The 21,235-nt window shown below is 46.5% G+C and overlaps 1 protein-coding gene across 2 annotated transcripts in view; it reads left to right on the top strand.

Moving 5' to 3' along the window:
- Positions 1–7,422: 7,422 nt before the first annotated feature.
- Positions 7,423–21,235, top strand: part of YTHDF3 (YTH N6-methyladenosine RNA binding protein 3) — a 37,987-nt gene continuing 24,174 nt past the window's right edge. For both annotated transcript variants that reach the window (XM_038766430.1, XM_038766432.1), the window contains exons 1-2: positions 7,423–7,676; positions 11,416–11,440. In XM_038766430.1, coding sequence (XP_038622358.1) covers positions 7,653–7,676; positions 11,416–11,440 — 49 coding nt within the window. In that variant the 5' untranslated portion in view covers positions 7,423–7,652. The remainder of the gene's footprint in view (positions 7,677–11,415; positions 11,441–21,235) is intronic.

Raw genomic sequence — 21,235 nt, forward strand, 5'->3', positions numbered from 1 at the left:
GCGGAGTCGGAATTTGAACCCATGACCTCTGACTCCAAAGCCCATGCTCTTTCCACTGAGCCACACTGTTTTGATCCAGTAAGAAGCATCATGGCCTGGTGCATAGAGCCTGGGCCTGGGATTCAGAAGGAACTGGTTTCTAATCTCCACTCCATCACTTAGAGAAGCAGCGTGGATCAATGGAAAGAGCACGGGCTTTGGAGTCAGAGGTCATGGGTTCGAATGCCGGCTCCACCAATTGTCAGCTGTGTGACTTTGGGCAAGTCACTTAACTTCTCTGTGCCTCAGTTACCTCATCTGTAAAATGGGGATTAAGACTGTGAGCCCCACGTGGGACAACCTGATCACCCTGTATCCTCCCCAGCGCTTAGAACAGTGCTTTGCACATAGTAAGCGCTTAACAAATGCCAATTATTATTATTATTATTGGGAGTCAGAGGTCATGGGTTCAAATCCCAGCTCTGCCAACTGTCACCTGTGTGACTTTGGGCAAGTCATTTAACTGCTCTGTGCCTCAGTTCCCTCATCTTTAAAATGGGGATGAAGACTGTGAGCCCCATGTGGGACGATCTGATCACCTTGTATCCAACCCAGCGCTTAGAACAGTGCTTTGCATGTAGTAAGTGCTTAACAAATGCCGTTATTATTATTATCACTTCTCCGCTGGTTTATCTTGGGCAAGTCACTTATTCATTCATTCAGTCGTATTTATTGAGCACTTACTGTGGACAGAGCACTGTACTAAGCGCTTGTCTTCTCTGGGCCTCCACTCCCTCATCTGTAAAATGGGGACTAAGACTGTGGGACAGGGGCTGTGTCCAACCTGATTCATTTGTACCTATCCCAGGGTTTAGTGCAGTGCCTGCAGTGCCTGTCCTTGGCACTTAGTAAGCGCCTAACCAATACCATCATTATTATTATAGTAAATGCTTAACAAACACCATTAAAAGTCATCATCATCACCAATCGTATTTATTGAGCGCTTACTGTGTGCAGAGCACTGTACTAAGCGCTTGGGGAGTACAAATTGGCAACATATAGAGACAGTCCCTACCCAACAGTGGGCTCACAGTCTAAAAGGGGGAGACAAAACCAAACATACTAACAAAATAAAATAAATAGAATAGATATGTACAAGTAAAATAAATAAATAGAGTAATAAATACTCTAAATAAATAAAGTCAATTGTGTCAGCGCATAGCATAGTGCTTGGCACATAGTAAGTGCTTAACAAATACTATCATCATTATTGTTATTATTATTATTATTATTGAGGGAGGAGACAGGCCTCAGGAGGTGACTCTGCCTCACTCGTCAAGGCTGACGAACCCCACTTGATGCCCGAGTCTGAGCTCCGAGCCCACTAATCCCGGCTCCACCACTTGTCTGCTGTGTGACCTTGGGCAAGTCACTTTGCTTCTCTGGGCCTCAGTGATCTCCTCTGTAAAATGGGGATTCCAAGTGTGAGCCCCAAGTGGGACAACCCGATGAGCCTGCATCTCCCCCAGCGCTTAGAACAGTGCTTGGCACATAGTAAACGCTTAACACTTACTATGAATAATGAATAATTGTTATTCATTCATTCAATCGTATTTATTGAGTGCTTACTGTGGGCAGAACACTGTACTAAGCGCTTGGTAATAATAATAATAGTATTTCTTAAGCGCTTACTTTGTTCAGCTCTGTTAAGCCAAACACTGTTCTAAGCGCTGGGGTAGATACAAGGTAATGAGGTTGTCCCATGTGTCCCATGTCACAGCCTTAATCCCCATTTTCCAGATGAGGTCACTGAGGCACAGAGAAGTTAATTGGCTTGCCCAAAGTCACACAGCAGATAAATGCCGGGGTGGGGATTAGAACCCACGCCCTCTGACTCCCAAGCACCTGGGCTCTTTCAGTGAAGCAACGCTGCGAGTCACAGGTCATGGGTTCAAACTCTGGCTCCGCCAATTGTCAGCTGTGTGACTTTGAGCAAGTCACTTAACTTCTCTGGGCCTCAGTTACCTCATCTGTAAAATGGGGATTAAGACTGTGAGCCCCCCTGGGACAACATGATCACCTTGTAGCCTCCCCAGCGCTTAGAACAGTGCTTTGCACATAGCGCTTAATAAATGCCATTATTATTATTATTATTATTATCAGTATTAGTACTATTATTATGACGATGACCCCCCTCTCCCTTTTTCATTCAATCAATTGTATTTATTGAGTGCTTACTATGTGCAGAGCACTGGACTAAGCGCTTAGGCAGTATAAATCGGCAACCGATAGAGACGGTCCCTACCCATCAACGGGCTCACAGTCTAGAAGGGGGAGACAGACAACAAAACAAATAGACAGGTGTCAGTACTATCAGAATAAATAGAATTATAGCTATGTACACATCATTAATAAAATAGAGTAAATATGTACAAACAAAATAGAGTAATAAATATGTAAATATGTAGAAATATATATACAAATATATACATAGAGGAGCAGGGTGGCTCAGTGGAAAGAGCACGGGCTTGGGAGTCAGAGATCATGGGTTCAAATTCCGGCTCTGCCAATTGTCAGCTGTGTGGCTTTGGACAAGTCACTTAACTTCTCTGGGCCTCAGTGCCCTCATCTGTAAAATGGGGCTGAAGACTGTGAGCCCCACATGGGACCACCTGATCACCGTGTCTCTTCCCCAGTGCTTAGAACAGTGTTTACTTCTATTTATTCTGATGACTTGACACCTGTCCACATGTTTTGTTTTGTCGTCTGTCTCCCCCTTCTAGACTCTGAGCCCGTTGTTGGGTAGGGACCGTCTCTATATGTGGCCGACTTGTACTTCCCAAGCGCTTAGTACAGTGCTCTGCACACAGTAAGCGCTCAATAAATACGATTGAATGAATGAATGAATAGGGACCGTCTCTGTATGTTGCCGATTTGTACTTCCCAATCAATCGATCAATCAATCAATCGTCTTTATTGAGCGCTTACTGTGTGCAGAGCACTGTACTAAGCGCTTGGGAAGGACAAGTTGGCAACATATAGAGATGGTCCCTACCCAACAGTGGGCTCACAGTCTAGAAAAGTGCTTAGTATAGTGCTCTGCACACAGTATACGATTGAATGAATGAATGAATAGGGACCGTCTCTATATGTTGCCAACTTGTACTTCCCAAGCGCTTAGCACAGTGCTGTGCACACAGTAAGTGCTCAATAAGTACGACTGAATGAATGAATAGGGACCGTCTCTGTATGTTGCCGATTTGTACTTCCCAAGCGCTTAGTACAGTGCTGTGCACACAGTAAGCGCTAGATAAATATGATTGAATGAATGAACAGGGATCGTCTCTGTATGTTGCCGATTTGTACTTCCCAAGCGCTTAGTACAGCGCTCTGAGCACAGTAAGCGCTCAATAAATACGATTGAGTGAATAAATGAATGGACGGGGACCGACTCTGTATGTTGCCAATTTTTATTTCCCAAGCGCTTAGTACAGTGCTCTGCACACAGTAAGCGCTCAATAAATACGATTGAATGAATAGGGACCGTCTCTGTATGTTGCCGATTTGTACTTCCCAAGCGCTTAGTACAGTGCTCTGTGCGCAGTAAGTGCTCAATAAATACGATTGAATGAATGAATGAATGAACAGGGATCGTCTCTGTATGTTGCCGATTTGTGCTTCCCAAGCGCTTAGTACAGTGCTGTGCACACAGTAAGCGCTAGATAAATACGATTGAATGAATAGGGACCGTCTCTGTATGTTGCCTATTTTTATTTCCCAAGCGCTTAGTACAGTGCTCTGCACACAGTAAGCACTCAATAAATACGATTGAATGAATGAATAGGGACCTTCTCTGTATGTTGCCTATTTGTACGCTGTGCACACAGTAAGCGCTCAATAAATACGATTGAATGAATGAATGAATAGGGACCTTCTCTATATGTTGCCTATTTGTACTTCCCAAGCGCTTAGTACAGTGCTGTGCACACAGTAAGCGCTCAATAAATACGATTGACTGAATGAATAGGGACCGTCTCTGTATGTTGCCGATTTGTACTTCCAAAGCGCTTAGTACAGCGCAGCACAGTAAGCGCTCAATAAATACGATTGAGTGAATGAATGAATAGGGACCGTCTCTGTACGTTGCCGATTTGTACTTCCCAAGCGCTTAGTACAGCGCTCTGCGCACAGTAAGCGCTCAATAAATACGATTGAATGAATGAATGAATGAATAGGGACCGTCTCTGTATGTTGCCGATTTTTATCTCCCAAGCGTTTAGGACAGTGTTCTGCACACAGTAAGCGCTCAATAAGTACGATTGAATGAATGAATGAATGAATGAATGAATAGGGACCGTCTCTGTATGTTGCCGATTTTTATTTCCCAAGCGCTTAGGACAGTGCTCTGCACACAGTAAGCGCTCAATAAATACGATTGAATGAATGAATGAATAGGGACCGTCTCTGTATGTTGCCGATTTTTATTTCCCAAGCGCTTGGGACAGTGTTCTGCACACAGTAAGCGCTCAATAAATATGTATGAATGAATGAATGAATAGGGACCGTCTCTGTATGTTGCCGATTTTTATTTCCCAAGCGCTTAGGACAGTGTTCTGCACACAGTAGGCGCTCAATAAATGCGATTGAATAAATGAATGAATGAATGATTGAATGAATGAATGAATAGGGACCGTCTCTGTATGTTGCCGATTTTTATTTCCCAAGCGCTTAGGACAGTGTTCTGCACACAGTGAGCGCTCAATAAATGTGATTGAATAAATGAATGAATGAATGAATGAATGAATGAATAGGGACCGTCTCTGTATGTTGCCGATTTTTATTTCCCAAGCGCTTAGGACAGTGTTCTGCACACAGTAAGCACTCAATAAATGCGATTGAATGAATGAATGAATGAATGAATGAATAGGGACCATCTCTGTATGTTGCCGATTTTTATTTCCCAAGCGCTTAGGACAGTGTTCTGCACACAGTGAGTGCTCAATAAATGTGATTGAATAAATGAATGAATGAATGAATGAATGAATGAATGAATAGGGACCGTCTCTGTATGTTGCCGATTTTTATTTCCCAAGCGCTTAGGACAGTGTTCTGCACACAGTAAGCACTCAATAAATGCGATTGAATGAATGAATGAATGAATGAATGAATAGGGACCATCTCTGTATGTTGCCGATTTTTATTTCCCAAGCGCTTAGGACAGTGCTCTGCACACAGTAAGTGCTCAACAAATACGAGTGAATGAATGAATGAATGAATGAATAGGGACCGTCTCTGTATGTTGCCGATTTTTATTTCCCAAGCGCTTAGGACAGTGTTCTGCACACAGTGAGCGCTCAATAAATGCGATTGAATAAATGAATGAATGAATGAATGAATGAATGAATGAATGAATGAATGAATACGGACCGTCTCTGTATGTTGCCGATTTTTATTTCCCAAGCGCTTAGGACAGTGTTCTGCACACAGTAAGCGCTCAATAAATGCGATTGAATAAATGAATGAATGAATGAATGAATGAATGAATGAATGAATGAATAGGGACCGGCTCTGTATGTTGCCGATTTTTATTTCCCAAGCGCTTAGCACAGTGTTCTGCACACAGTAAGTGCTCAACAAATACGAATGAATGAATGAATGAATGAATGAATGAATGGGGGCCGTCTCTGTATGTTGCCGATTTTTATTTCCCAAGCGCTTAGGACAGTGTTCTGCACACAGTAAGTGCTCAATAAATACGATTGATTGAATGAATGAATGAATGAATGAATGAATAGGGACCGTCTCTATATGTTGCCGATTTTTATTTCCCAAGCGCTTAGGACAGTGCTCTGCACATAGTAAGTGCTCAACAAATAGGAATGAATGAATGAATAGGGACCGTCTCTGTATGTTGCCGATTAGTATTTCCCAAGCGCTTAGTACAGTGTTCTGCACACAGTAAGCGCTCAATAAATACGATTGAGTGAGTGAATGAATGAATGAATGAATAGGGACCGTCTCTGTATGTTGCCGATTTTTATTTCCCAAGCGCTTAGGACAGTGTTCTGCACACAGTAAGCGCTCAATAAGTACGATTGAATGAATGAATGAATGAATGAATGAATGAATGAATGAATGAATAGGGACCGTCTCTGTATGTTGCCTATTTTTATTTCCCAAGCGCTTAGGACAGTGTTCTGCACACAGTGAGTGCTCAATAAATGCGATTGAATAAATGAATGAATGAATGAATGAATGAATAGGGACCGTCTCTGTATGTTGCCGATTTTTATTTCCCAAGCGCTTAGGACAGTGTTCTGCACACAGTAAGCGCTCAATAAATACGATTGAATGAATGAATGAATAGGGACCGTCTCTGTATGTTGCCGATTTTTATTTCCCAAGCGCTTAGGACAGTGTTCTGCACACAGTAAGCGCTCAATAAGTACGAATGAATGAATGAATGAATGAATGAATGAATGAATAGGGACCGTCTCTGTATGTTGCCGATTTTTATTTCCCAAGCGCTTGGGACAGTGTTCTGCACACAGTAAGCGCTCTATAAATGCGATTGAATGAATGAATGAATGAATGAATAAATGAATGAATGAATAGGGACCGTCTCTGTATGTTGCCGATTTTTATTTCCCAAGCGCTTAGGACAGTGTTCTGCACACAGTAAGCACTCAATAAATGCGATTGAATGAATGAATGAATGAATGAATGAATGAATAGGGACCATCTCTGTATGTTGCCGATTTTTATTTCCCAAGCGCTTAGGACAGTGCTCTGCACACAGTAAGTGCTCAACAAATACGAGTGAATGAATGAATGAATGAATGAATAGGGACCGTCTCTGTATGTTGCCGATTTTTATTTCCCAAGCGCTTAGGACAGTGTTCTGCACACAGTGAGCGCTCAATAAATGTGATTGAATAAAAGAATGAATGAATGAATGAATGAATGAACAGGGACCGTCTCTGTATGTTGCAGATTTTTATTTCCCAAGCGTTTAGGACAGTGTTCTGCACACAGTAAGTGCTCAATAAGTACGATTGAATGAATGAATGAATGAATGAATGAATGAATGAATGAATGAATGAATGTCATTTTTTTCCCCCTCCTCCTGCCGGGTTCCCCGCCCTTCCGCTAGGCCGCCCAACCCGCTACCGCGGGCTCTGCGCATGCGCGCCCCAGGCCGGGGCTCAGGCGACCCGCCGCCGCCGGCCCCGCGCGTGCGCGCCCTGCGGCCGGCGCTCACGTGGCCCGCTTCCGCCGGCCCCGCGCATGCGCGCCCCGGCGGGCGGGCTGGGCCCGCGGGTCTCGAGGCGGGGCGCGCGCGAGGCTCACGTGACCCACGGCCCGCTGAAAGGCGGGGGGGGGGGGGGGAGGGGTCGGCGCGAACGTCAGCGCGGGAGCGGAAGGTCAGGCGGGCGCGGAGCGGAAGTGAGCCGGGGGAGGCCGGCCGCCATTGCGGAGCTGAGGAGGGAAAGGCGGGGAGGAGAGCGAGCGGAACGGACACAGGGCGGACGGTCCCCCGTCCTCCTCCTCCTCCTCCCGTCGTCCTCCTCCCGTCGTCCTCCCTCTCCCGGCCCGGCCCGGCCCACGGCGCCAGCTGCGGGAGGGAGCGCCCACAGGCCCAGGCCCGCACGGCCCTCGGGGGGCGGGGAAGAATGTCAGCCACTAGCGTGGATCAGGTGAGGGAGCCCAGGCCCGCGACCACCACGGGCCCGGGGACGGAGAAAATCAATAATTTAAAAATGCCCGGTTTGGTTAATAATAATAATGACGGCATTTATTAAGCGCTTACTATGTGCCAAGCGCGGGGGGGGGGGTTACAAGGTAATCAAGGTTGTCCCTCTCGGCGCTCACGGTCCCCATCCCCGTTTTACAGACGAGGGAACTGAGGCCTAGAGCGGTGACTTGCCCAGAGTCACTCAGCTGACAAGTGGCGGAGCCGGGATTAGAACCCACGGCCTCTGACTCATTCACTTATTCAGTCATAATGAGCGCTTACTATGTGCCAAGCGTTGGGGGGGCGGTTAGAAGGTAATCAAGGTTGTCCCTCTCGGCGCTCCCATCCCCGTTTTACAGACGAGGGAACTGAGGCCTAGAGCAGTGACTTGTCCAGAGTCACTCAGCTGACAAGTGGCGGAGCCGGGATTAGAACCCATGACCTCTGACTCATTCATTTGTTCAGTCATATTGAGCGCTTACTATGTGCCAAGCGCTGGGGGGGGGGGGGGGTTACAAGGTAATCAAGGTTGTCCTTTTCGGGGATCACGGTCCCCATCCCCGTTTTACAGACGGGGGAACTGAGGCCTAGAGCGGTGACTTGACCAGAGTCACTCAGCTGACAAGTGGCGGAGCCGGGATTAGAACCCACGGCCTCTGACTCATTCATTTATTCAATCATATTGAGCGCTTACTATGTGCCAAGCGCTGGGGGGGGGTTAGAAGGTAATCAAGGTTGTCCCTCTCGGCGCTCACGGACCCCATCCCCGTTTTACAGACGAGGGAACTGAGGCCTAGAGCAGTGACTTGCCCAGAGTCACTCAGCTGACAAGTGGCGGAGCCGGGATTAGAACCCATGACCTCTGACTCATTCATTTATTCAATCGTATTGAGCGCTTACTATGTGCCAAGCGCTGGGGGGGCGGGGGGTTACAAGGTAATCAAGGTTGTCCCTCTCGGCGCTCCCATCCCCGTTTTACAGACGAGGGAACTGAGGCCTAGAGCAGTGACTTGCCCAGAGTCACTCAGCTGACAAGTGGTGGAGCCGGGATTAGAACCCATGACCTCTGACTCATTCATTTATTCAATCATATTGAGCGCTTACTATGTGCCAAGCGCTGGGGGGGGGGTTAGAAGGTAATCAAGGTTGTCCCTCTCGGCGCTCCCATCCCCATTTTACGGACGAGGGAACTGAGGCCTAGAGCAGTGACTTGCCCAGAGTCACTCAGCTGACAAGTGGCGGAGCCGGGATTAGAACCCATGACCTGTGACTCATTCATTTATTCAATCATATTGAGCGCTTACTATGTGCAAAGCACTGTTAAGCGCTTACTATGTGCCAAGCGCTGGGGGGGGGGGGGCGGTTAGAAGGTAATCAAGGTTGTCCCTCTCGGGGCTCACGGTCCCCATCCCCGTTTTAACAGACGGGGGGAACTGAGGCCTAGAGCAGTGACTTGCCCAGAGTCACTCAGCTTGACAAGTGGCGGGAGCCCGGGATTAGAACCCATGGCCTCTGACTCATTCATTTATTCAGTCATATTGAGCGCTTACTATGTGCCAAGCGCTGGGGGGGGGGGGGGGGTTACAAGGGTAATCAAGGTTGTCCCTCTCGGCTCTCATGGGTCCCCATCCCCGTTTTACAGGATGAGGGAATTGAGGCCTAGGAGCAGTGACTTTTCCAGAGTCACTCAGCTGACAACTGGGGCGGAGGCCTGGATTAGAACCCAGTGACCTCTGACTCATTCATTCATTCTGTATTGAGCGCTTACTGTGTGCAGAGAGCACTGTGCTAAGCGCTTGGGAAGTCCAGAGTTGGCAACATAGGAGAGACGGTCCCCTACCCAACAGCTGGGGTCACAGACTCCCAAGCCCGGGCTCTGTCCATTGAGCCACGCTGCTTCATTCATTCAGTTCAGTCGGATTTATTGAGCGCTTACTGCGTGCATTCATTCATTTCGTATTTATTGAGCGCTTACTGTGTGTAGAGCACTGTACTAAGCGCTTGGGAAGTCCAAGTTGGCAACATAGAGAGACGGTCCCTACCCAACAGCTGGGTCACAGACTCCCAAGCCCGGGCTCTTTCCACTGGGCCACACTGCCTCATTCATTCAATCGTATTTATTGAGCGCTTACTGCGTGCATTCATTCATTCAATCGTATTTATTGAGCGCTTACTGTGTGCAGAGCACTGTGTTAAGCGCTTGGGAAGTCCAAGTTGGCAACATAGAGACGGCCCCTACCCAACAGCTGGGTCACAGACTCCCAAGCCCGGGCTCTTTCCACTGACCCACGCTGCTTCATTCATTCATTCATTCAATCGCATTTACTGAGAGCGTACTGTGTGCAGAGCACTGTACTAAGCGCTTGGGAAGTACAAGTTGGCAACATATAGAGATGGTCCCTACCCAACATCCCCCCTGCCTTACCTCCTTCCCCTCCCCACAGCACCTGTATATATGTTTGTACATAGTTATTACTCTATTTATTTTACTTGTACATATTTATTCTATTTATTTTATTTCGTTAATGTGTTTTGTTGTCTGGCTCCCCCTTCTAGACTCTGAGCCCGCTGTTGGGTAGGGACCGTCTGTATATTCATTCACTCAATCTTATTTATTGAGCGCTTACTGTGTGCAGAGCACTGTACTAAGCACTTGGGAAGTACAAGCTGGCAACATATAGAGATGGTCCCTACCCAACATCCCCCCCCGCCTTACCTCCTTCCCCTCCCCGCAGCACGTGTATATATGTTTGTACATATTTATTACTCTATTTTACTTGTACACAGGTATTCTATTTATTTTATTTTGTTAATATGTTTCGTTTTGTTGTCTGTCTCCTCCTTCTAGACTGTGAGCCCGCTGTTGGGTAGGGACCCGCTCTATATGTTGCCAATTTGTACTTCCCAAGCGCTTAGTACAGTGCTGTGCTCACAGTAAGCGCTCAATAAATACGAATGAATGAATGATTAGAGAGAGGCAGAGGCCCGCCGGTGGGTAGGGACCGGCCCCATGGGGCTCCGATTTGTCCTCTCCCAAGCGCTTAGTCCAGTGCTCTGCACCCCGTAAGCGCTCAGTAAATAATGATCGAATGAATGGAGGGAGGGGCGGGAGCCAGTGAGTTGGTTGCCACGGAAACGGGCCCCGGGCCCCCACCCCGAGGGGGCAATCCGGCTGAATCCTGTATATATGTATATGATGTTTTGTACATATTTATTACTCTATTTTACTTGTACATATCTATTCTATTTTATTTTGTTAGTATGTTTGGTTTTGTTCTCTGTCTCCCCCTTTTAGACTGTGTGCCCACTGTTGGGTAGGGACTGTCTCTATATGTTGCCAACTTGTACTTCCCAAGCGCTTAGTACAGTGCTCTGCACACAGTAAGCGCCCAATAAATACGATTGATTGATTAATTGATTGAATTGGCCTTTCCAAGCGCTTAGCCCAGTGCTGTGCACACCGTCGGCGCTCCGTAAATACGATCGACCGGGCGAATCCGGCCCACGAGGCCTGGGGGATCGGAGATGGGGCGGGCGGGCCGGGAGCGATAGGGAGGAGGAAAAACCGATCCCCAGAAACGAGGCAGGAGGCTGGAGGAAAAAACAACAACAACAAAACATCGTGCACGGGGCCATTTCCCTGATTAACGCGCTCTTCCCTTCCTTCCTCCGCTCATCCCCTTTTTCATCTTGTCACACAGCGACCTAAAGGGCAGGGAAACAAAGGTGAGTGGCGCTACTTTTATTCCAATTACATCGGCGTTCGGTGGAAGCGGGGCCCGGATGGCCTTGGGAAGGGAACATTTTGTGTCGAAAGGCCGAGGGAAAGGAGCCCAGGTCCGGGGAAGGGGGAGGTCAGGGTCATGCTCAGCAGCGACCGTTTCCCTGTCTTGTAGCCACTTCTCTAAAACAAGAGAGGCACCAAATGCGGAGAAAGAATTCCTCATCAAAAGCGGGGAATTCTGGCAAAGGATGGCCAAGTGTTAATCTTGGCCAAGGAAGGTTTTCCTACGGTATTCTACCGACGGGGTGGCCAAAATGCCATATATAACTTAAGGTGCAGAAATTTTTGCACTTCTTGTAGACCCGGTGTAACTTGCGGTGCAGAGATTTTTGCACTTGTTGACTCGGTGTAACTTAAGGTGCAGAAATTTTTGTGCTTGTACACTCGATGTAACTTAAGGTGCAGAAATTTTTGCCATGTTGACTCGGTATAGACAAGGTGCAGGAATTTTTGCACTTGTAGACTCGGTGTAACTTAAGGTGCAGAAATTTTTTGCACTTGTAAACTCGAGTCTATTCTTAAAATTGACATTTTATTTGACATCTGGGAATTAGATCGGGGCCTGTAAAATAGCATTCATTCAGTCGTATTGAGTGCTTACTGGGTGCAGAGCACCGTACTAAGCGCTTGGAAAGTACAATTTGGCAACAGATTTAGCAGCCCACGTAACTCTCGATGTCATACGTTGTTAGATGTTGCCATACTGTAATGACTACTTCTATTGAAATCACTTGCTCTGAGGCAACAATGCATGGGAAATCAAAACTGAACCTAATGAATCCCCGTTCTGTTGGTATGACTAGATAGCCCGTTTAGAAAAGATGGCTGTTATTTTGAATCTGAGATCTTGCACTCGACTCCAGAAGAATAAAATTGGAGAGCCCGATTTCCAGATACTACTCCAGATGAGATACTACTGGAGGCTAGGGTTAATTTGTATTAAAAAGTTTTGTTTTGCTTGTTTTTTGTTTTGTTTTGTTTTTGCTTAAGAAGGAACAGTGCTGTCAGCTGACCAAACGTAGTGTGACTTAATCATGTGACATGAATAAATGGAGACCATCAACTACCTTCTGAGACATTGATAATTTGATGACTTGACAACGAAGTAAAAGAGGGTGTTATACACTAAATTTAAAACTTTTAATATTAGTAATTGAGGTTTTTGGAGTTATTTTCCTCCATATCCTTTAGTGTGCCAACTCTGTCTTCATCAGATATCAAAACCAACTCTTCATTGCTCCCTGATTTTACACCTGGAACCTGTTGATGAGTATATTCCCTTGAAACTATTTTTTATATACATTTAGCTTGGGTGATTCACTGTAAATAATGATTTCTAACTATTTTGTGTTTTAGACTAAATATCCTTTCCTTTTTCTTTAACGTTCCAGATGTTTATCAAAGGAATTGACACTTGGGGGAGGTGTGACATGAGGAACTTAATCAGTTATTTATGTTGACCACAAATTTGTATTAATTTGCCAAAGATTTTGTTTGTTTCTTCAATCCTTATATGCTGAACTATTGCAGCTTGAATCTCAGGAGTGAAATTTGTGGAATATGGTCTGTAACTTTAAAAATGCCAGTTGCTTTTTTTAAGCAGTCTGTCTTATCAGATGCAAAATACACTGACAGTGTAATACATAAAATCAGAGCACTTCATTAAATACCTGCCATAAGTGTTAATCGTCCCGAGTGGGAATGTTTTTTATTTTTTTAACACTGAGGTATATCTAGAGGTGTTAAATATTTTAGTGTATGCTGTCTCATGGTAGGCAAACAGGTTTAAAAAAATGCATATAGAAGGATTTTTTCAAATGTGTTTTAATTTTGTTTGACAGAAAAAATGCATGGCAAATCAGAGCTGGTGTTAATTTGATAAGAATGTATGCTCAGTAAAAATGAATGCTGTGTTCATAAACCAGTTAATCTCATGGAAGGTCACAAAGCAAAAATGGCACATTTATTTGTATTTCTAGGCTTTCTGTGAGACCTGCAACCCAAAATTTTATGAATAACGCTTTTGAGTACTTTACCCTAGGGATAATATATTGGGGATTCCACTCTGTGTCAATCCATAAGGTTTCTCATCTCTGGGCAGCACTGGAAGTAAGCTTGAGTTAAGCAGTGTCCTGTCCCCAAAGCCCTGGTTGGGTCCTTTGGGAGGAGAATCCTCTACCTCGTGCCCTGTGGGGAGGTGATTCCCTCTGGGAAATGATGTGTCATATTTCATGGGCTCCTACTGCATTTCAGGTTATTTCATTTTTATTTTAAAAATAACCTGAAGGAATTCCCCTCCCCCACACCAGATGCTCTCCCTCCTCTCCCTCCTCTCCCTCCTCTCCCTCCTCTCCCTCCTCTCCCTCCTCTCCCTCCTCTCCCTCCTCTCCCTCCTCTCCCTCCTCTCCCTCCTCTCCCTCCTCTCCCTCCTCTCCCTCCCCTCCCTCCTCTCCCTCCTCTCCCTCCTCTCCCTCCTCTCCCTCCTCTCCCTCCTCTCCCTCCTCTCCCTCCTCTCCCTCCTCTCCCTCCTCTCCCTCCTCTCCCTCCTCTCCCTCCTCTCCCTCTCCCTCTCCCTCTCCCTCTCCCTCTCTCTCTCCCTCTCCCTCTCCCTCTCCCTCTCCCTCTCCCTCTCCCTCTCCCTCTCCCTCTCCCTCTCCCTCTCCCTCTCCCTCTCCCTCTCCCTCTCCCTCCTCTCCCTCTCCCTCTCCCTCCTCTCCCTCTCCCTCTCCCTCCTCTCCCTCTCCTCCCTCTCCCTCCTCTCCCTCTCCCTCCTCTCCCTCTCCTCCCTCTCCCTCTCCTCCCTCTCCCTCTCCTCCCTCTCCCTCTCCTCCCTCTCCCTCTCCTCCCTCTCCCTCTCCTCCCTCTCCCTCCTCTCCCTCTCCCTCCTCTCCCTCTCCCTCCTCTCCCTCTCCCTCCTCTCCCTCTCCCTCCTCTCCCTCTCCCTCCTCTCCCTCTCCCTCCTCTCCCTCTCCCTCCTCTCCCTCTCCCTCCTCTCCCTCTCCCTCCTCTCCCTCTCCCTCCTCTCCCTCTCCCTCCTCTCCCTCTCCCTCCTCTCCCTCTCCCTCCTCTCCCTCTCCCTCCTCTCCCTCTCCCTCCTCTCCCCCTCCCTCTCCCCCTCCCCCTCCCTCCTCTCCCTCTCCCTCTCCCTCTCCCTCTCCCTCTCCCTCTCCCTCTCCCTCTCCCTCTCCCCTCTCCCTCTCCCTCTCCCTCTCCCTCTCCCTCTCCCTCTCCCTCTCCCTCTCCCTCTCCCTCTCCCTCTCCCTCTCCCTCTCCCTAATAGAACATTGGGCTGGGAATCCCAGGAAACCTGAGTTCTAATACTGGCTGTGTTACTGCTTGCACATTTTGGTGTGTGAACTGCCCCATTTGGAAACTGAAAGTTACACTTGCCACAGACTTTTGGAAGATTTCTAGGGGGTACACTGCTAAGAGTTAGACTTGCCCAATTCACTGGAGGAAAACTAGGTGGCCTGTTCATATGAGGGAATATTGTTTGTGAACATTGTTAATCTGATTACCCTCTTCTCTTCTCCCCTTACCCCCAGTTTCAGCAGAACAACACACTTCTGCCTCATTCTTGGCAAAGGGAGAAAGAAGAGAGTTACAGACCAGCTGTATAAACAGTGGAAAGTCTCTTACAAAAATAAAGTAGGAGTTTGGGGTGGTAGTAGCACTTGGGCACCAATAATAGTAATCTTGGTATTTAAGTGCTTACTCTGTGGCAAGCACTGTACTAAACGCTGAGGTAGATACAAGATCATCAGGTTCGACGCAGTCACAGTCCCACATGGAGCTCACAGTCACCATCTTAGGGGAAGGAGAACAGGTATTGAATCCCCATTTTACAGATGCTGAAGCACAGAGAAGTTAAATGATTTGGCCAAAGTCACTCAGCAGGTACATGGCGGAAGCAGGATTAGAATCCAAGCCCTTTGACTTCCAGACCTGTGGTCTTTCCATTAGACCACACTACTTCACCATTGCAGAGAGAGAGTAAAGTCCTTTATTATTTGAGGGGAAATGAGGCTCAGCAAAAATAACAGCCCATAGCTATGTAATTATCATTGAGAAACATTGGCAATGTGCTTTAAGTTCTTTAGTAGACTGTGAGCCCACTGTTGGGTAGGGACCGTCTCTATATGTTGCCAACTTGTACTTCCCAAGCGCGTAGTACAGTGCTCTGCACACAGTAAGCGCTCAATAAGTATGATTGATTTATATGAGTTACAGAAGCCTTAAATCATTAAATGATGCTAACTCAGTTACGGATTTTAAGTAAATGTGAATTTTCCATAGGAAACTGGGTGTGGGTAGATATAAGATAATCAGGTTGAACAGTGTCCCTCTCCCACATGGAGCTCACAGTCTAAGCAGGAGGGAGAACAGGAATGGAATCCCCATTTTATGGTGGAGGAATGTGAGTCATAGTGAAGTTAAGTGGCTTTCCCAGTTCCACTCAGCAGACAAGTGGCAGAGCCAGCATTAGGACCCATGTCCTCTAATTCTCAGGCTCTTTGCACTAGGTCGTGCTACTTCTTCACATCACATGCATAATTGAAATTAGGAGAATTCCAGAACCTCATTTTAGCGAGTAATTTCAACCTCCCTCATCAAAATCTGTATTTGAGCTACTATTTCAGTCCTCTGGTTTGAGTGTCAGTCTTTTTATTGCCCTGATGCACTCTGCCTTGAAGAAACCAGAGGCCTAAGTAAGACAAAAATCTTACAGTAATTTTCACTGCTTTAAGAAGATGTTTCTGAACATAAAGAGCAGGATTGATTTGTGGCTGGATTTTTATAATATTACAATTCTGTGTTCCTGATTTTATACTTAATTTTGGATTTATGTAAACTTTTAAAGAGCTCAAGTGCCCCTCAAGAACCCCCCCCCCCCCACCCCGTGCCTAAAATGTTTTCAAAAATAACAGTAAACAATGGAAGTGGAGTGCAAAAAATCCCATTGAGGGCGGGGTGTGGAGATAATAATGGTGATATCTGTTAAGCGCTTACTGTGTGCAAAGCACTGTTCTAAGCGCTGGGGGGGATACAAGGTGATTAGGTTGTCCCATGAGGGGCTCACTCTTAATCCCTATTTTACAGATGAGGGAACTGAGGCACAGAGAAGTTAAGTGATTTGCTCAAAGTCACACAGCAGACAAGTGGTGGAGGCAGGATTAGAACCCACAACCCCTGGCTCCCAAGCCCAGGCTCTTTCCACTGAGCCACGCTGCAGATTCAGATGAAATAGTCCAGATCTTCCCCAAACTTCTTCAATTAATATTTTATCCACAGAGTATCAGTTTTGCCACACCTCAGTAATGCTACATGCACATATGCGCACACATGCAATATGAAATCAAGGTGGGATTTATATCGCCACCTAAAATAAGGAGACTTCGAGGAAACTCTTCTTATTCTTCACCTGCTCCACTAGCTTTTGGAGGGGGCAGAATGAGGCCTGATAGTATACTAGGCCTGTAGTGATAGTGAACATCCAACTAGAGAACTGAAGAAAGCAGAGAAGAAAAAAGAATAACTCCCACTAGGGCTTTGTCCCTAGGGCCACTGAAATATTTTATGGAGGGATGAAGGCCAGGAAGTGGCTTTCTTTCCCTCCTACAAGAATAGAAGTTCTCATTAAATAATTTTGGAATAACCACTGTTCACAAAGTTCACAGTGTCTCACTCTACAGGATTATACGTGACACCCCGAGGCCATCTCATTAAGCATGACTCTCTTTCACCTTCCCTAACAAGTTTAGATTCCACACCGTGAGAAAAATCTAATCTACGCCCATCAATCTTTTTAGCCTTATACACCCATGTGGTTTGGATCTCTGGTCAGAGCTCATACATATGCACATGTCCATGTCTAGATCTAAAATACAGTACATATGGATTTTCTAATATCTGGGCTGTGCAGTGTGCAGAAGGAATTTAGCTTATATGAGGTCCTACAAATGTCTTAGCTCACTAGTCAAAAATGTCACTTCAGATGTTTTGTGCGGTTGCTTGTGAGTGCTAATTATGCATAGTGTTGCTGGTTCTCAGCCTTAGTCCTTCATTGTACAAGACTGCTTTTTGAGACCTACGTATTTACAGATATAAATTGTCTGAGTGGGTATCGAGAACTTTTGTGTCTTCATTAGGTGAACATTGCTACTTACAGGGCTGCTTCTGCTGGCATCTTGACCAGGAGCTCTGACTCGCTCAGAATAGCTCTTTGTGTCTTGCTCTGTTAAACACAGGTAAAGGGAAAGGGAAACCTGGGTGAAACATCGATTCGGCCAGTTTAATGAAGAACAGCTTACCTGTGGCACCCACCAAGAATTTAAGGCTACTAAGCTCCAATACTGCTAACTGCAAATTTTACATAACCTTATGATGTAATTCTAAAGAGTTAAGCGTGGCTGAGCATCTTAATAGCGGTTAGTAAAAATTCCCTCTCTTGGTTCAAAGTCTCCCCTGCAAGTTCAGAGCACTTTCCTGGCATTATTTCAGTCTTTGCCTTACCTGGACCCAGATTCATTCATTCATTCAATCGTATTCATTGAGTGCTTACTGTGTGCAGAGCACTGTACTAAGTGCTTGGGAAGTACAAGTTGGCAACAGAGAGATGATCCTTACCCAACAACGGGCTCACAGTCTAGAAGGGGGAGACAGACAACCAAACAAAACATGTGGACAGGTGTCAAGGCATCAAAATAAATAGAAAGAAAGCTAGATGCACATCATTAACAAAATAAATAGAATAGTAAATATGTACAAGTAAAATAGAGTAATAAATCTATACAAAGATATATACGGGTGCTGTGGGGAGGGGAAGGAGGTAGGGCTGGGGGATGGGGAGGAAGAGGGAAAAGGGGGGGGGTCAGTCTGGGAAGGCCTGGAGGAGGTGAACTCTCCGTAGGGCTTTGAAGGGAGGAAGAGAGCTAGCTTGGTTTATGTGCGGAGGGAGGGCATTCCAGGCCGGGAGAGGATGTGGGCCGGGGATCGATGGCGGGAGAGGCGAGAACGAGGCACAGTGAAGAGGTCAGCGGCAGAGGAACAGAGGGTGCAGGCTGGGCTGTAGAAGGAGGGAAGAGAGGTGAGTGAGGTAGGAGGGGAGAGGGGATGGAGAGCCTTGAAGCCGAGAGTGAGGAGTTTTTGCTTGATTACTTTGAATCAAAGGTATTTCCTAGTCTGAGCAGGATCCTAAACACTCAATTACCCCAAGAGCTGCTGGAATAACTGCAAAAGTGAGTGCATGAGCCACAGTAGTGCTTCAGAAAGGAAGCTTTCCAGTTTCAATCCACCTGCGGCTGATTTAGAATCTTTTGGTTCCAGGGGTCGGTGCATGCCCAATCAAAACGAGCTGGGTTAAACTTCTTGGCGTGTCTAGGGCTCTTGGGAAGGTAGGAAAAGAATGATGTTGTAATAGAAATTACCACCTGGTTCCCACGGCCCCAAATTCTATCAGGGCATGGTTTAAACTTCATGAAGTGAAGTGGAAAGGAAAGGATCACATATTTCATTTATTCTCTTTTAAATGCCAAAGGACCTTGCTGGGAGCCTATAGTATTTCATGGACTGTAATGATCAAGAGTTGAGGTATTAGACTTGCAGTGCTCAAAAATTAAATCGAAAGGTGTACATTATAGGCGCTAATGCTCCATGGTAGAATAATGTAGCTAGAACAGAGAGAGAAACAGTGTGGTCTAAATGGTTAGACCATGGGCCTGGGAGTCAGGAGGATATAATAATAATAATAATAATAATAATGATGCATTTAAGTGCTTACTATGTGCAGAGCACTGTTCTAAGCGCTGATGTGGGCTGTCATCCCAGCTCCGCCATTTGTCTTTGTGACCTTGGGTAAGTCACTTAATTCCTCCATTCTCATCTGTGAATTGGGGGTTAAGACTGAGCTCCATGTGGGACAGGGACTGTATCCAACCCAATTTGCCTGTGTCCACCTCAGCGCTTAATACAGTGCCTGGCACATAGTAAGCCCTTAACGAATACCACAGTTAACAGAAATGGTTGTATTATTGTGTGTTTTTTGCCGCAGACGTAAAACACTAATAATGTTTTGCTCCAGAACCTGCCCCAATACAATGGCCGAGCCTCTCAGATATATCCCTTCCTGCTTCCCCTCTATTCACCGCTTCCCATCCCCTGTTCCTAGTAGCTTTCCTGCCTCCCCGTATCGCAAACTTCCCCACCCAGATTCCTGCTCCAGTGTCTTTTATTCTTGGTTTGAACTCCAATCCTAAAAACTTTTTCCTTTGGGAGCAGCTGCTTATTTTTAGCCCCATCCTGTGCTCTTCCCTTTGGCTTCCTCTTCCCAGTTGGTAGCCACACCTCCCCATCCCACCTGTAGGCAACACGCTGGGAGGAGGGAGGGGGCTGTAGTCACTGCTCCTAGTGGGAAGGTTAGTTAAAAAGCATTTACTGGAGGTAGGGGTGACTTTGGGGTACAGGACTTTGAGGTCAGTAAAACTGCTGGGAACAGGGGAAAGCCAGAAGGAAGCAGGGTGAAAAGAAGAGGAGGGTGGGGAGGGAATTGTTTTACCATCTGGGATTGGCCTGTTAGGATGTGACAACCTTGGTGTCATCCTCGACTCCGCTCTTTCGTTCACCCCTCACGTTCAATCCGTCACTAAAACCTGCCGGTCTCACCTCCGCAACATTGCCAAGATCCGCCCTTTCCTCTCCATCCAAACTGCTACCCAGCTCGTTGAAACTCTCATCCTATCCCATCTGGATTACTGTATCAGCCTCCTCTCCGATCTCCCATCCTCCTGTCTCTTTCCACTTCAATCCATACTTCATGCTGCTGCCCGGATTGTCTTTGTCCAGAAACGCTCTGGGAATGTTACTCCCTTCCTCAAAAATCTCCAGTGGCTACCAATCAATCTGTGCATCAGGCAGAAACTCCTCACTCTCAGCTTCAAGGTTCTCCATCACCTCGCCCCCTCCTACCTCACCTCTCTTCTCTTTTTCTCCAGCCCAGCCCGCACCCTTGGCTCCTCTGCCGCTAATCTCACCATGCCTCGTTCTCACCTGTCCCGCCGTCGACCCCCGGCCCACATCATCCCCCTGGCCTGGAATGCCCTCCCTCCACACATCTGCCAAGCTAGCTTTCTTCCTCCCTTCAAAGCCCTACTGAGAGCTCACCTCCTCCAGGAGGCCTTCCCAGACTGAGCCCCCTCCTTCCTCTCCCCCTCCTCCGCCTCTCCATCCCCTCTGCCTTACCTCCTTCCCCTCCCCACAGCACCTGTATATATGTATGTATGTTTGTACGTATTCATTACTCTATATTTTACTTGTACATATCTATTCTATTTATTTTATTTTGTTAATATGTTTTGTTCTCTGTCTCCCCCTTCTAGACTGTGAGACCACTGTTGGGTAGGGACCGTCTCTATATGTTGCCAACTTGTACTTCCCAAGCACTTAGTACAGTGCTCTGCACACAGTAAGCACTCAATAAATACAATTGAATGAATGGGATTTATGGATGATAGGATAAATAAGGAAATACCGCAGGATGTTTCCCCAGGTTGCACATAATTGTGTGGCAGCTGTAACATAGGGCTTGCCTCTCCATTTTGATTTAGCCTTCAATCTCTCCAATCAGCAGTTTCTAATTTTAAGCCAATTACTGTGAGTGATTCGCCTTGGATAAAATGTCCTTTTCTTGTTAATTTCTTGTGTTTTTAGACATTGTATTTGTGTATCATTTTTTTTTTACA

This window comes from Tachyglossus aculeatus, chromosome 25 (genome assembly GCF_015852505.1).
Source record: "Tachyglossus aculeatus isolate mTacAcu1 chromosome 25, mTacAcu1.pri, whole genome shotgun sequence".
NCBI classification, from domain to species: Eukaryota; Metazoa; Chordata; class Mammalia; order Monotremata; family Tachyglossidae; genus Tachyglossus; species Tachyglossus aculeatus.